This window comes from Manis javanica, chromosome 2 (assembly GCF_040802235.1).
Source record: "Manis javanica isolate MJ-LG chromosome 2, MJ_LKY, whole genome shotgun sequence".
Taxonomy (NCBI): domain Eukaryota; kingdom Metazoa; phylum Chordata; class Mammalia; order Pholidota; family Manidae; genus Manis; species Manis javanica.
Window position 1 is genome coordinate 17384071 of NC_133157.1, and position 13737 is coordinate 17397807.

Below are 13737 nucleotides of genomic sequence, written 5' to 3' on the forward strand. Positions count from 1 at the left end.
GAACTGCAGCCCGGGCTCCCAAGTGGAGACTGAGACCTGGGCCCAGCTTTTTGGAAGGACACAGGGTGGTAAATCAAACCCAAGCACACGGGGCCTCCACCATCCCATTCCTGTAATGGATTAAATGTCATCTCAGAAGGTAACACATTTCCAGCACTGGCTCAAGATATATGACTCAGTATAACCCCTTTTTGGGATGCTTCACGTTTTGTCTAATTTGACCATTACCTTCCTTCCTTCAGCTTTTATCAGCAGCTTGTCTGTAGTTTATGACTCAGTGCTTTAGAAAAAGAATTCCCAAGCTGCTGAACAATGCCTGCGGCCAGTGCCTGTTGGGTGGGGGGTAGTTATCATTTGACTGATACCACATTTTTTAACAGAAACCTCAGGCCTGGTGTATGTTAGATTTTAAAAAGGGGGGAAAAAGGACAAGATAATTTCCACATTGCTGAGGATGTAGCGTGCATTGCCTAAGAGGTCTTGTGGGTGGTGTTCCTTTTAACAAGCAACTCATTATGTGCTGGGGGATGAGGGCACTGGGGGTGGGAAAGTGGGAAAGGGAAGTCCCCGGGTGTTGCATAATAACACATTGGCACCTAGGGAATACTTCCGGATGTGTGGGCTTCTGGAAAGCGAATGGGAACGCCACCATAAATCTGTCACCCACCCTCACCTGGTGTTACCAGATCCAGAGAAAACATTAGCCCCAGTGAATGGTCGGGGACAAAAAAATAAAGAAGAAAATGAAGGAGGGAAGGAAGGTAGGAAGGAATGAGGCTGGTAAGAAGGAAGGAAGGAAGGAAGGTACCTAGGAAGGAAGTAGGGAGGGAGGGAGGGAGAGAAAGCAGGAGCGAGGAAAGAAGTCTTTCAGATACGGAAGCAGTTGCAGAGTAGACCGAACAGTGGTCCTTTACTCAGCCTGGAGATGGGATCACACCTCTGTGAGCAGGGTGACCTTAGTCAAGTTAAGACATCATAGTAGGTCCTCAGATCTAGATATAAGAGACCTCACAGAGGCTCGCATTAAACAGAGGTGCACGGCACAGGGTGTACCACCACATGATGGGTGACCATAAATGGTGGCTGTGTCTGGCACCCACCACTTCTGCCCACTGCCACCACACTCTCACACACATTGAGAAAAGTAATAGTCCATGTGCATCAAGCACATTCCAATTTATAGTATCTTCTGACAACAATTTTCACTCAGGATTCTATGTGACAATCAACAGAAACCAACCTTGGCTAACTTAAGCAAAACCAGCAAACAAAATCAATTCAAAGAATCCTGGATACTTATCAAACACTCTCTGGGGCACTGGTGAGCCAGGCTCTGAAGCCCAAGTCCAAGCTCAAGACTGGTCCTGGGAAGACATCTCAGAGGTGCTGCTTTACAGTCACTTCAGCACTAATGCCATGTGTTGTCACTGGATCTTCAGAAACCCATGGGTTGTGGCCGCACCCACCATCCTTATCCAAATGGTTTCTGCAGGGTCCCTATGTCTCAACCCTGCTAGCTTTTGATGCAATGTCTTGGGTTAGTCTGCCTGACCTGGGGAGAGGGTAGGACTGGTTCCCACACTCAAGCTACAATGGGGCCTGGGAGAAGGAGACTGGATTTTCTACTTTGCTAGAGAGGTCTGAGCTCTGCCTCATTATTATAACAAGGAAAGTTATTTCCAAAATGTAGGAAGGGGATTCAGATAGTAAGTATCCAAAAATACTGGTAAATATCTTCAACAGTTCAGGCCTAGGACTTTCACCATTTTCTGCATGAGAACACCGAAGTTTAGCCAAGTTTGTACGTCTAAGCCATGGTATGAACCCAAGTCAGTCTCACTCAAACCTATTCTCTTGGCCACTATCTCGACCCCTGTCTTGACAAATGTAACGATGAGAACAATGTCCACCTCAGCAAAGCTTCCCACACTCCATCCCACTTCTCTGACTCACTAAAGCCGGATTTGCTGGGAACCAAAGATTCACTCTCTCTTCTTCAGCTATTCTTTGCAGAGGAAGATGGTTTTCTAGACTCAAAACCATGGAATTTGTCCTTGGAATGTTCCCGGGAACTGGGATCTCTGGATAGACTCTTTACTTCCTGGAATGCCTCGTTTCTGTGAGTCTCTCTAATGGAATTCTCAATGGCAAGGCTGGGGGCATAGCAGAGGTCTTTCCTCTAACACAAACCACGCTCAGTGTATAGGGGTAGCAGAGAGCCTTCCCTGGACTCCATCTACACCACTGACAATTGTATATGCCAGTCTATTAATTGATTAGATGAATTATCCTATAGCCGTATATTCCTCATTCACTCTCAGAGACTGACAAGACCAGGCACTATGTTCATTTGCAGGGAGTTTAGCACCGTGGGCTCTGAGTGGGACTCTGGGTTGGAGTCCCAGTTCTATCACTTAACTGTATGTGCTTATAGTTCACTTCCGTGCCTTAGCTTCCTCCCTTGTAATGTCAGGACAATGAAAGAGTTGCATGACAATGAGAGTTTATAAATGTGCTTGGTATATAAAAGATGTTCAGTAAAGATCATCACGCCATCATAGAATAATCCTCAGAATCTAGTAAAGGATGACAGTATGTACAGTGAATCCACGACAGTCCAAGTCTCACCTTGGAAACTCCTTCACCTTCATGCCTTTCCTCTAGAGCATTCCAGTTAGCATAGTCTGAAGATCACTCATCTAGTCGAAAACAATCATTTTCTCAAAGTATAGGCAGGGAAGCGAGGCCCGACTAGGTAAAAGGTATCCTAGGGCTGGACTCTGGCTCTTTCTAACAGTCTCCCAGGCCCCACCACCATTTGCTTAAAATTCAGTTCCTTTTCCAAGAAATGGTGAGCCGTGTCATAATTTTCACCTCCTCTCTGCACCAGGCTCCTGCAACCAAGAGTATCAAAGACTCCAAATCCATGGATCAGGGGTCAGCAAATGCTGTCTGTAAAAGGCCAGATAATAAGTATTTTAGGCTCTGTGGGGCATAGGGTCTCTGTTGGAGCCATGCTACAATGTTGCTATAGCAGAAGAGCCACAGACACCATGCAAAGGAATGAATACGTTGTGTTCCAGTAACACTTCATTTACAGATAGAGGTAGGATGCCAGTCAAGGCGTGTGGACTGGACAGACCTCTTCCAAGCATGATGGGCTTCCACCTGTAAGAGGTTTCCATGGTTTTGCTGACGGTTGCACAGGGCTGAGGCAACAGAGAGCACAGATGTTCGGGCACAAGCCTCTTTCAGGGTACCCTATCCTACCTTTACCATGTCCTGCCTTCTTCCCACAGCACTGAAATTGCATGCCACCTTAGTACAAGTAAACTAGGTCGGTATTTTCCAGCGTGATCTGGGGTAATATTGGGTGTCAGGAGGATGATGACAAAGTCATGGGTTAGGTTCAAGCAGAGCCCACGATCATGAGGATTAGTCACACATCTTGGAAATCACACAAGCGCAGGTAGGTGCTCAGAGACCACCTTACTCTATTCTTTCGGGTTTATGGAAGGTGAACTAAGGCCCAGACTAGGGAAGTGAGCAGGTCAGATTTATGCAGCCAAGTTCTTAGCAAGGCTGGGTTCTTAGAGCCTGGTTTTCTCAATTTTAGCCCCAGCCTCTTTCCACCATAGCAGGAGGCTAGTATCAAGCTTTTATTATGGACCATTCTCACATCAACAGAGGAGAGGGGAAAAAAATTGCTGCTTAAAAATCCAAGGCCCTGCCTGGCAACTCTCCTGTCCTTCCTCCCTCTGCATCTCCCTTTCTTCCATCCACAGACAGTTGATTCCAAGACATCTCTGCTGTGTTGCTCGGTCCCTGCTTGACGGCAAGGAGATAGTAGGTGCTCAACAAATGTATGTTAGGAATGGAATAAGAAGTAAACGGTATATTGCAAAGACCACACAGGGCTCACAATCGCCCAGGAGAAGGGAGGTCTAAATGCACCCTTGTAATCCACTGCAAGTGTGACGACCCAATACCACTTCCTCTCCTTTAGTCTTAGAAAATTGCCTTTCAGTGAGAAATCTTCCCACCGATGTTTTCGTCCCCTCTGTAGCTGCCCCTTCCCTTTTCAGATAGAGCACCTCTGTCTTTTGTACTTGCAAATGAATTGTGATTAGTTTTCACCTCCAGCCCAGGGGATTAGCAGGGGGACCTTTGATCTTCAGGTATCGATTTGCATCTTAAAGGAAGTATGACCTCATCTGAGCCAGCTCAAAATTCCATCCCTGCCCCCCACCCCTTGCCTGTTTACCAGCCCCGGGCTGGCCAGGGCCTCCCAAGTGGGGCTGAAACAACAAGGTCGGCCAGACTCCTAGAGAAGGCAGAGGAAAACAGATTTCCCATCTCACTCAGGAAAGGTGGGAAAAGGAGGTTTGCTTTCTAAACACAGGCTGGTCTGCTCTCCCTCTTCCATCAAGTCAGAGAGACTGCCCAAGGTGCTGAGGGCGCAGAGGGGGCCACGGCGCCTCCTGGATCCTAGCGGGAGCGTGTGCCGCAAAACGAACTGAGCTGGAGAATCAGAGAAACGCAGGCTGAAGCCCTGCTTCTGTCTTCAATCACTTCTAACCTGTGTGACTCTGAACAAGTTTTCTAATCTCTCCGACTTGATTTCTCTCATCTCTAAAGTGAGAACAAAAGCCTTAAAAATCTATACTAATAACCATCTGAGGTGTGGCGTGGAGTGATCACGCCTGTACGGCAAAAAGACCTAAGAGGAATAACCCGTCATTTCCTTTATCGACGGGGATTTAAACTCTGTGAGGGCAGGAATGTATGGCGTTTTTTCTTCCCCCCATTGCTGTATTGGCTGGCCCACAGGACGCACTCAGTATACATCCATAATACAAAGGAGTAAAGCACCAGTTAGGCATGACTATTGCTGTTACTGTAACTAAGTAGTGCGCGCTGTCCTCTTCTCCAGCCAAGCCCAAAGAAACGACAAAGACTTACCAATACAATTGAAGGAAACCTCCTGTTGGCAGAAAAGGGAGCAGCCGTCGCCATTGATCTTATTCATGTCATCACATGCTTCACCTTGGCTTCTGCGGGAAGGAGGTAGAAATGTATCACATCGGCTTCAGAACCACAGCTGGACATGGGAAGGTCCCTCCCTGGGCCATGAACTTCCCCTGAGGCCTCAGGCCAGTCCCTTTCATGAGCCTCTGTTCCTTCTTCAAAATAAGATGTGTATAATTTGCACAATCTTATTACATTTGCCTGATTTTGTGTTTCTGATGACAAGGAAGAATTCCCCTACCAAACTCACTCTCTGAGGTCTTATGAGTTGAAATTCGTAAGAAACAGATGCGTGAATGAATACACGAATGAACAGAACTTGCACTGTGCCTGGGGACTCTCACTGTCATCTTAAAATGGTAGGTTTGAAGGAAATTTTGGAGTTTCTAAAATATAAATGCTACTCATCACTAAGCCCTGCCTCAGCCCCCTCCCCACTCCCCCAGTGCCCTTAAAGATTTTTTTCCATTCACATTCTCTGGTCTGGTCTTCCTTGTATGGGAAAGTTTTGCCTTCTCCACTGGGTATGCCATTTCATGGTGTCCAGAACTCCAGGACCTGTGGAACTATGCTGCTAGGGAAAAAAATGTGTCCTCTTTATTCTTTCTTTTTTGGGAATTATTTCCATCACCTAAGGATGATTCTGCAGAGGTTAGAATGGGTAGAAAATGAGCAATGCTCTCTGAATTGGGGCTATGAGAAGAGAAGAAGGGGTAGTAACTGCAAGACTGGATGCTTGCCACTTTCTGGAAGGCTCCTGTCCTTTTAGAAATAAAAAAACTCAGATTTAGATCCTCAGGTTCTAAACTAGCTGTGTAATCTCAGACAGCTCACTTGATCTCTCTATCTTTGGCAATTAAAATAAATTAAAATTAAGAGTAATTTAAAATTCCATTCCTCTGTCAGAGTAGCTGCATTTCAAGTCCTCAGTAGCTGAATATAGCTAGTGGCTGCTGTATTGCACAGCACAGAACATATTTCCATCATTGCAGAAAAATCCATTGGACAGTGCATTCTAGATGATGAATCTCAGTTTGCTCACAGGTTAAAATGGAGATAAACTGTACCTACTCTTAGAGTTGGGATAAGAATAGAATGTAACTTAAAGTGGCTGGCATAGTGTGTGACACACAGTAGGTGCTCAGGGAATCGGTTCCCATTCCCACTTTGTCCTGGGAGGTCTCCGCAGAGTGTGTGGCAGCTGTCCCTCCCTCCCTAGAGACCAGCTGGGACCTGTCACAGCATGGAAGAGGCCTCAGACTTTTCCTTTCACCCAGGCAATTAACACTGGGAAATGTTTGTTGCTTTTAGGAGGTGCGAGAGTAGCAGGAGGTGCCATGCAATCAATCCTTAAAATGGCTAGGATGTTGCACGGATCTCTGAAGAGCCACCAAAGTTCTTGCCTGTCTGCACATCCACGAGCAAAGGACTCCATATTCCAAACTGGGTCCGTGCTCCCCCTCTGCCAGTGCATCTTGCATGCTAGAACTGGTGATGGTCCTTGTGCCCCTTAGGTATTTCATGGGTTATCTGGGGACAGATCTTTTTTTTTTTTTTTTTCTTAACCTGGGCTGGTTTCCCTAAGCCACAGAGAACACTTCTAACCCGCTTCCCTTACCACCCAAACAGTGTGTTCTACTGGTTTAAGCAAAACACTAATGTCACCACAAGAATCTTCTAGGCATAGCAGATCTATCATTAGATAGGGAGGATCTGAGAAACCATCTTTGACCTCCCAGGCTGGAGTGGGTAGCCATCTCCTTTGTGTCCAAAGACACAGAGCTCCATCCATCACAGCACTTGTCAAACTTAGTGCCATTGCCTGTTACCGAGAACCCCATGCATCAGGCTTTGATGCCAAGGGAAGTGACGGGGTCTTTGTCATTCTAGCACCCAGGGCCTGGCACAGTGCCTGGGATACAGCAGACAACACGCAGTGACTTCTTCGCTTGCTAGTTCTGCAGGGGACTGTTGGTCAAGCAACAAGGCGATGATGAGTCAGATGACAGCATGGGCCCTGGGCTCACATCTGGGTGCAGCTTTCTGGGTGTGTAAGCTTGAAAAGGCACTTTAATTTTTGGTGTTCATTGTCTCTTTTGTGAAGTATGGTAATAGGACCTATTTCATAGGGTCGTTGGATGCACCCAAGGAGATAACAGTGCTCACGCATACAGAGGCTCAATAAATATTTATGAATATTTTTAGGATTAGCATAATATCCATCCAGGGCTTTTATCCATTAGGGGCCTCACTGATTGTTGAATTTATCTGTATTTCTTTGTAAATTCCCTTACATATATATGTATATGTATATGTGTGTGTGTGTGTGTAGCAAATTAGCATATATCACCCCATGAAATATCCAGTTAGCTAAGATGACATCCCTTCTTTTCCTCAAACATTGTGATTTGTTTGTTTTGTTTCACTTAGGGAACCACCCATAAGCTGCATTCAGTTTTCTGCAAAGTATATTAACAACCACTTGGTACCTTCAGGTAACTTAACAAGTATTTGATATCTATGCAGGACACCAATTCTAGGTAAAAATGCTAAAAAAAACCTTTCAGGTTACTATTTACATTAACAACAACAACAGTTTTGGATCAGTGAGAAGAATGATACTGTTTATAATGTTCTACCAGGGCACCTTTATATATCTGGCCCCCAAATGGAGAGATTATGTTGTAGATCAGGTTTCACACCCAGTGAGTTTCTTTCTTTATCCTTTGTGCTAAATTGGAAAATCTCAAGTCACAGTTACGTGTTGTGAGCAATGTTTCTCAGTGTTCTATCAGGCAAAGCTGCATCAGAAGCTAGAAGTGGATGTCTTAATGTGGGAGAGAACAGTGAACGGCTTCCTTTTCCCCAGTTTTGTTACAGGGAGCACTGAAAACTGCATCTTCACTTTCTGCTGGTGGCATTTGGATGCAGATCTTAAATGCATACAATGGCGCCTTATGGATTTCATTCTCCAAGTCAGCAGCTTTCTCTTCCATGCTTGAGGAATCAAATTCTTGGCAGTCAGGTGGTTTGTGCCATCATTCAACACTGAAAAATCTTTATAGTATCTCTTCAATATTAAAATCTTGGCAATTCAGCTTTGAAATGATCATTGTAGGACATTTAACAGATGGATATATATGTATCCCTGAAATACCCAACTTCAGCAAAGCCACTTGAAATTATGCAAACCATCATTACTGGCCTTACTGGTGTGAACATTAAAAAAAATGTCATTCCTTATTTCAAAAAATGGAATTAATATCTTTCTTAGAACAGCCAGGTATACCTCAGAGTACATACGTGGGAGCAGAATCTTGTATAGACTATTACCTTTTTGCACAGCAAGTTGAGATGTAATTCACTGGCCCTTACCTGGTCCTATTCCCAATATTCCACTATTCCTTTCAATGTTAAGTCATGATGCGAAGCCAGCTGCTGGCCAGTAACTGATGTATGCATGGATAGGTATTCGTGGGCAAACTCTTCATTTGCATAACTGTGCCATCCTTGGCATGCTCCTAGCTGGTCCTTTCATCCCAAAGCAGGTTTCCAGCTTACATTACATTCCACAAAATCATCACTACCAAATTAAATGGCTCTTCCCCTCCAGCACAAGTGTCAACGATGAACTGAAGGAAATAGTCCTCTAGCACTTCTCTTTCGTTTATGTACTACACCTCTGGGCAGATTCATGTTCTGCGTATCAGTGGTTTCATCCAACCGTGAAACAAATTCTGTTTGCAGTGTCCCACCCCCTACAAAAATAGTCATTGCGATTCCATGTTCCATACATATTATGTGACACCCAACAGTGCCATTTAATGAAGGAATTTTGCCAATAGCTTGTTTTGCTATCTCCACACATAATGTTTATCATTAAATCTGCCAATAGTTTTAAAAGTCACTTAGCAATAGTGTGACTTGAACTACATTAGCAGTAGGGAACATAACTTGAGCAATAAGGACCTTAATTGTGAATGACTTTTGTTCTCTTTTTCACCTTTACAGAGAAAACTGTTCAATTTTATGCCAGAAAATATTTTTGTGTTTATTCTGGAGGAAAAAAACTCAAATGTTCACTTTTTTTTTTTTTAAACAATGCAAAAGTCTTGATAGCTTCTTGCCTGTTTTTGCAATTGCGTAATGTCTTGCTCTGTGGACAAGGGGATGAATGGACTGCTGATCCAATAAAACCCATTTTTTAGACAGGCAGCTTTGTATTTTCTGATCACACTTTTCCTTTTTGGCTGCTCGTGTGGAATCTTTACACTTTCTGATTCATTTGCCTGCCTGTTCTTATCTTCACATTCAATATTCACTCTAGAGGACTGTTTACTATGTATGGTCTCAACATTGTAGTGAGTTAGAATACTTCGCTATTTTTATGAGCCTTTGACCCAATTTGTAAACTGTTAATGTAACATGATAGAGAAGAAACAACAAATAAATATGCAGTTTTACCAAATGTAAATGGTAACCAGCAAAGAATGTGAAAGTGTTTTGACCTAGGTGCACGGTGTCCTATTAACTGAATGTGGGATGGGATGAAAAAGACTAACAGAGTCCTTGCAGCACATAAAACAATCAAGAATAAGAGCAGGAAGGGTAAGTGCAGACTGGCAGCTCTCTCAAAATCGTTTATGGTATTACATACTTGAGAAATGTATGGGCTCAAAAAAGAATCACTGCTTTTCTTCTGAGTCCACCCAATGACTTGCAGACAAATTGACAGCCTGCTGGGGAACCCTGGTAACCCACAGCTCACAGACCTTGAAAAGTATCCTAAGCTCTTCTATTCAGCACCCTCACAATCTCTTGGCCTAATTAGCATTGCCCCTCCCCGTGCCTTAGTTAGATCTACTCACTTCTGGATAATGCCATCGCCACAGTACCCACTTCCATGGATGTACACGGCAGCGGGCGATGGCTCACTCTCTTCACTTCCCGAAATGGTGATGACCCGGTACTGGTACACACTGCCAAGATTCAGATCCCTGGAAAACATAAAGAAGACTATTACCCATGCAGACACAATGTGTCCCTTGAGAACATTCTATCAGTCTTGCTTATTTTGGAAATCACATGCACATTCAGTTATCAGATAATTATTACTGTCTTCTGTGGTTAGGGCGCTCTTCTACACATGGTGGACTACACTAACATGTACAACTGTAATAACCAGCATCAACTGATGGATGACTGTGAATACGACTAGGTTCTTTTCCATCTTTCATTTAACCTTTACAATAACCTTGGTGAATAAGAATATTATGGTATGTGGTCCACAGTAAAGGTGTTTGGGAGAATACCATCTGGGAAAAATAAATGGGGTAAGCACACACACAGAGGTGTTAAAGAACCACACAAGATTCTGTGGACCTTGTCTGATCTTTTTCCCTCTCTATAAGACCTGAGCAGAAACCCCAATACATGCAAGCAAGCCCTTTCCTTATGCTGCACCCAGTGATTCTCCTCCTCCCCACCACTTGCTCCTTCTTATGTCTCTGTCTTGACTGAAATCATAATAGCAGCATCCGTTAACTGAATGTTAGGCCTGGGGCTAAACACTTTCCTTGTATTTTCTCATTTGAGAATCAAAACATAAGAATCATTGAGAATCAAATACATGTGTACTAGTATTTCCCTGCTTATTTTACCTATGGTGACTCAGAGGCATTGACAGGTTAAAAAAACTTGTTTATGATCTTATGCTATCACATAATATCTTGAATTCTGCCTCTCTAATCCCTAGCTGGGGCCTGTTTTAATAATCTCATCCCTTGCAAAGGGGGACCTTGTTCCGGAATTGCAATTCTAAGCACTAGTTGCCTAGACTGCATCTCTCCTCTGCTCTCAAGACCTCCTAATGCAAAGCCTATTCTGACTTCCTCACCCTCAACCGTACACCTGATTGCCTCCCTCCCCTTAGTTCACCCCTCTCAGCTCTTTGCTTGAATTCATCCTGCCATTAAGCAAACCTGGCTACTGCCAATTACCCTCCAACACGCAGATATATTTATGTCAATTCCACATAACCAAAACTCACCAACCCCATTTCCTTTTTGACCATTCTCAAAGGAAGATGTTATTCCTCTTTTTCCTCTCCCTCTGCATCAATCATTTACTTTCTAAAAAAAAAAAAGGTACCATGGGAAAAAACACAAAATGGTAATAAGAGAATTCCTATCAGATTCCAGTGTTGGGGGGGTGTTTCATAAACAAAAGGATGATGTCAAAAAAATCTCAAGTTCTCCTGCCCATCTGTTGTTTCAGCTGCTGCTAAGGCTGGGGCTATTTGGATAAGGCCAATAAGATAACAGGTGCAGGGGCACTGGACAGACAATGTCTCCTGACTCTCAGCAGAACAAGGAATTGGAGTTTCTGAGCACTGAAGAACTCCAGTGAGGAACACAGCCTTCCTGAAAATGTTGGGTTCATTACCCGACAGACAGTTTGTTTCAGCAGTGCTACAGCAGCTAGTCATACTGTGGGTAGACCAGAAGTCCCTAGGGATTCCGTTTGTGTTCTGTCAATGAAACTAAGTAGGTGAAGTACATAAAAATCTTGAGATATTATTTGTATGAATGTATGAATAACTGGTACCTTGTAAACCTCTGGAATGCTCATTTGTTGATGTAATTATAGACTTTCTTTCTCCTACTTTTTTTTTTTTAGTTTATTGGATATTTTGTACACCTGTAGATGAATGAACATATCTATTTTTTCTGGGGCTGCTTCTAAAACTGGATTATTATTGTTTTCCCAGGGGATACATGAAGGCACAAAATAAAGATAGCATGCTTTCTATTGTATATTCATTTTGCTTTAAAATATAGAAGCATGTTTTATATTCAACAACTATGGTCATGTTATAGAATAAAATAAGAAATTTTCTTCAGGCTGAATCCCATGCCACTGGGGGCATATGGTCACTGTCTGAAGCAATGGAGCACTTCTGTGAAAAAGCAGTAGAGTGTGAAAAGGACTTCTCTACACTGAGGTCTCCATTTGTGTTGCTGAATGATTTATGGCTGATAATATTTAAGGTGCTTTGTTAATATTTGTGAATGTTTTCCTCTTCCTCCTCCTCCTCCCTCCCCTCTCCTCCTTCTGGATAAACACAATTTTGAGGAGAGTGGCCATGTGTTTCCATCCTGCCTTTATCACTCACTAGCTGAGAAGTCATGGGCCAGTGGTTCCACTGCTCTGAGCCTATTTCAAATTAGTCATAAAACTGGCCCCACAGCATTTCCCTACAGATTGAGTGTGAGAACATACATGGTGCACATACGTGCCTAGCCTATGATGAATAGTTAATACATGTTAATGCATTATTATTGTAAGTGCTTAATTATCAACATTCTCATTCACTGGAGTTATGTTGTGCTCTTTTTGCTAGAAGGGATGAAGTGGCAGTTACCTGCATGTCACCTTGGTTAGGTAGACCCTTGAAGATGGAGCCACCATCTGTCCTGTGTGCCACATCTGGATGGAAAGTCTCTTTCCTACCACCTCATTTGGCAAGAGCACCCTCAGTGATGGCAACTTGCTCACTTGCCGGGTGGCTATTCCAGGTTCTGAAAATCTGGGTCCTTGGTTTGTCTTTACCCTGAAGTAGAATCTGTCTCCTCATAACTACCACCTCCTGCCCTCCTTCCTACCCAGTAGATTGGTACAGAAACGTGATGGATCCTTCTTCCTCTAGCTGTGTGCACATGGCTCATACATCATTATTCACACAAGCCCGACAGCAGCTCTTTGAAGCGAGGGTTGTTTTCCTACGTTTTCAGATATGAAGATAGCCATCCCCTTTCATAAAAAGGTAGGGATGGGGGAACAGGGTAGAAGTGCTCTTTAAAAGATTATGTTTTTCCATTGAAGAATTCCTCTGATAAAACTCCATTGTCTCCAACTTAAAGTAAAAAATAATGCCAGATGAGGGCTTTTTTTTTTCTTCTCATGAACCTAGTTAGAATAGAATTCTTTCAGAAGGACAAGCTAGTCCTTCTGAAGGCTTTGCTGGAGGTTAGGACCTATTTCATGGTTGGTCTAAAAGTAAGGCATTTATGTCAAGTTGTTCTTTTCAGCTGCTCCTAAACCCATCTGGAAAGTCTTACACTGTCACTTGAACTCCTTCCCCTCCTGCACCTCCCACATACAAGTGGACCCTAAGCCCTGTCGATTCTCTCATCCAAAAACTTCCACATCAGTCTTGTGCATCTCTGCTGCCGACAACATCTCAACCTTGATGGCTGAAGCAGCCTCTAGCTCACCTTCCTGCATCAAGTATCTCCCTTTTCCAGTCTTACTAACACCATCAGAATATTCTTAGATACAAAGCCACTCCCAGTTCAAAAATCTCGACAATGCAATGAAGGGAGCATGCTACAAAGCTGAACCTTCCCATTCACTCTCTGGAGCTCAAATCTTACTACTACATCTGAAACATGACGAGTTACATCACTTCTGATTTCCTTCACAGAATTCTCAGTGCCATTTAAATGATTTTTTTTTAAAAGCTAACCTCCATGAGTAATTAATCTTCAATTCTTCAAATTGCATCTCAGATTAATTTCAGGTTTCTGGCTAATTTTACCTTGCAGTGTTTAAATATGAAGTGATTATTTGACTAATTTGAAGGGTTGTTGTTTTGTGCATCCTTCGTGTATGACTTTTTAAAAAATATTTTCAACATTTAACATCATT

At 43.3% G+C, this 13737-nt stretch overlaps 1 protein-coding gene across 1 annotated transcript in view; it reads right to left on the reverse strand.

Annotated features, from left to right (window-relative positions):
- Window positions 1–13737, reverse strand: part of PAPPA (pappalysin 1) — a 229524-nt gene that overhangs the window by 117860 nt on the left and 97927 nt on the right. Inside the window, exons 8-9 of the mRNA XM_037027516.2 lie at window positions 9897–10025; window positions 4963–5054 (exon numbers count right to left, since the gene is read on the reverse strand). Of these exons, the coding sequence (XP_036883411.2) occupies window positions 4963–5054; window positions 9897–10025 (221 nt within the window). The remainder of the gene's footprint in view (window positions 1–4962; window positions 5055–9896; window positions 10026–13737) is intronic.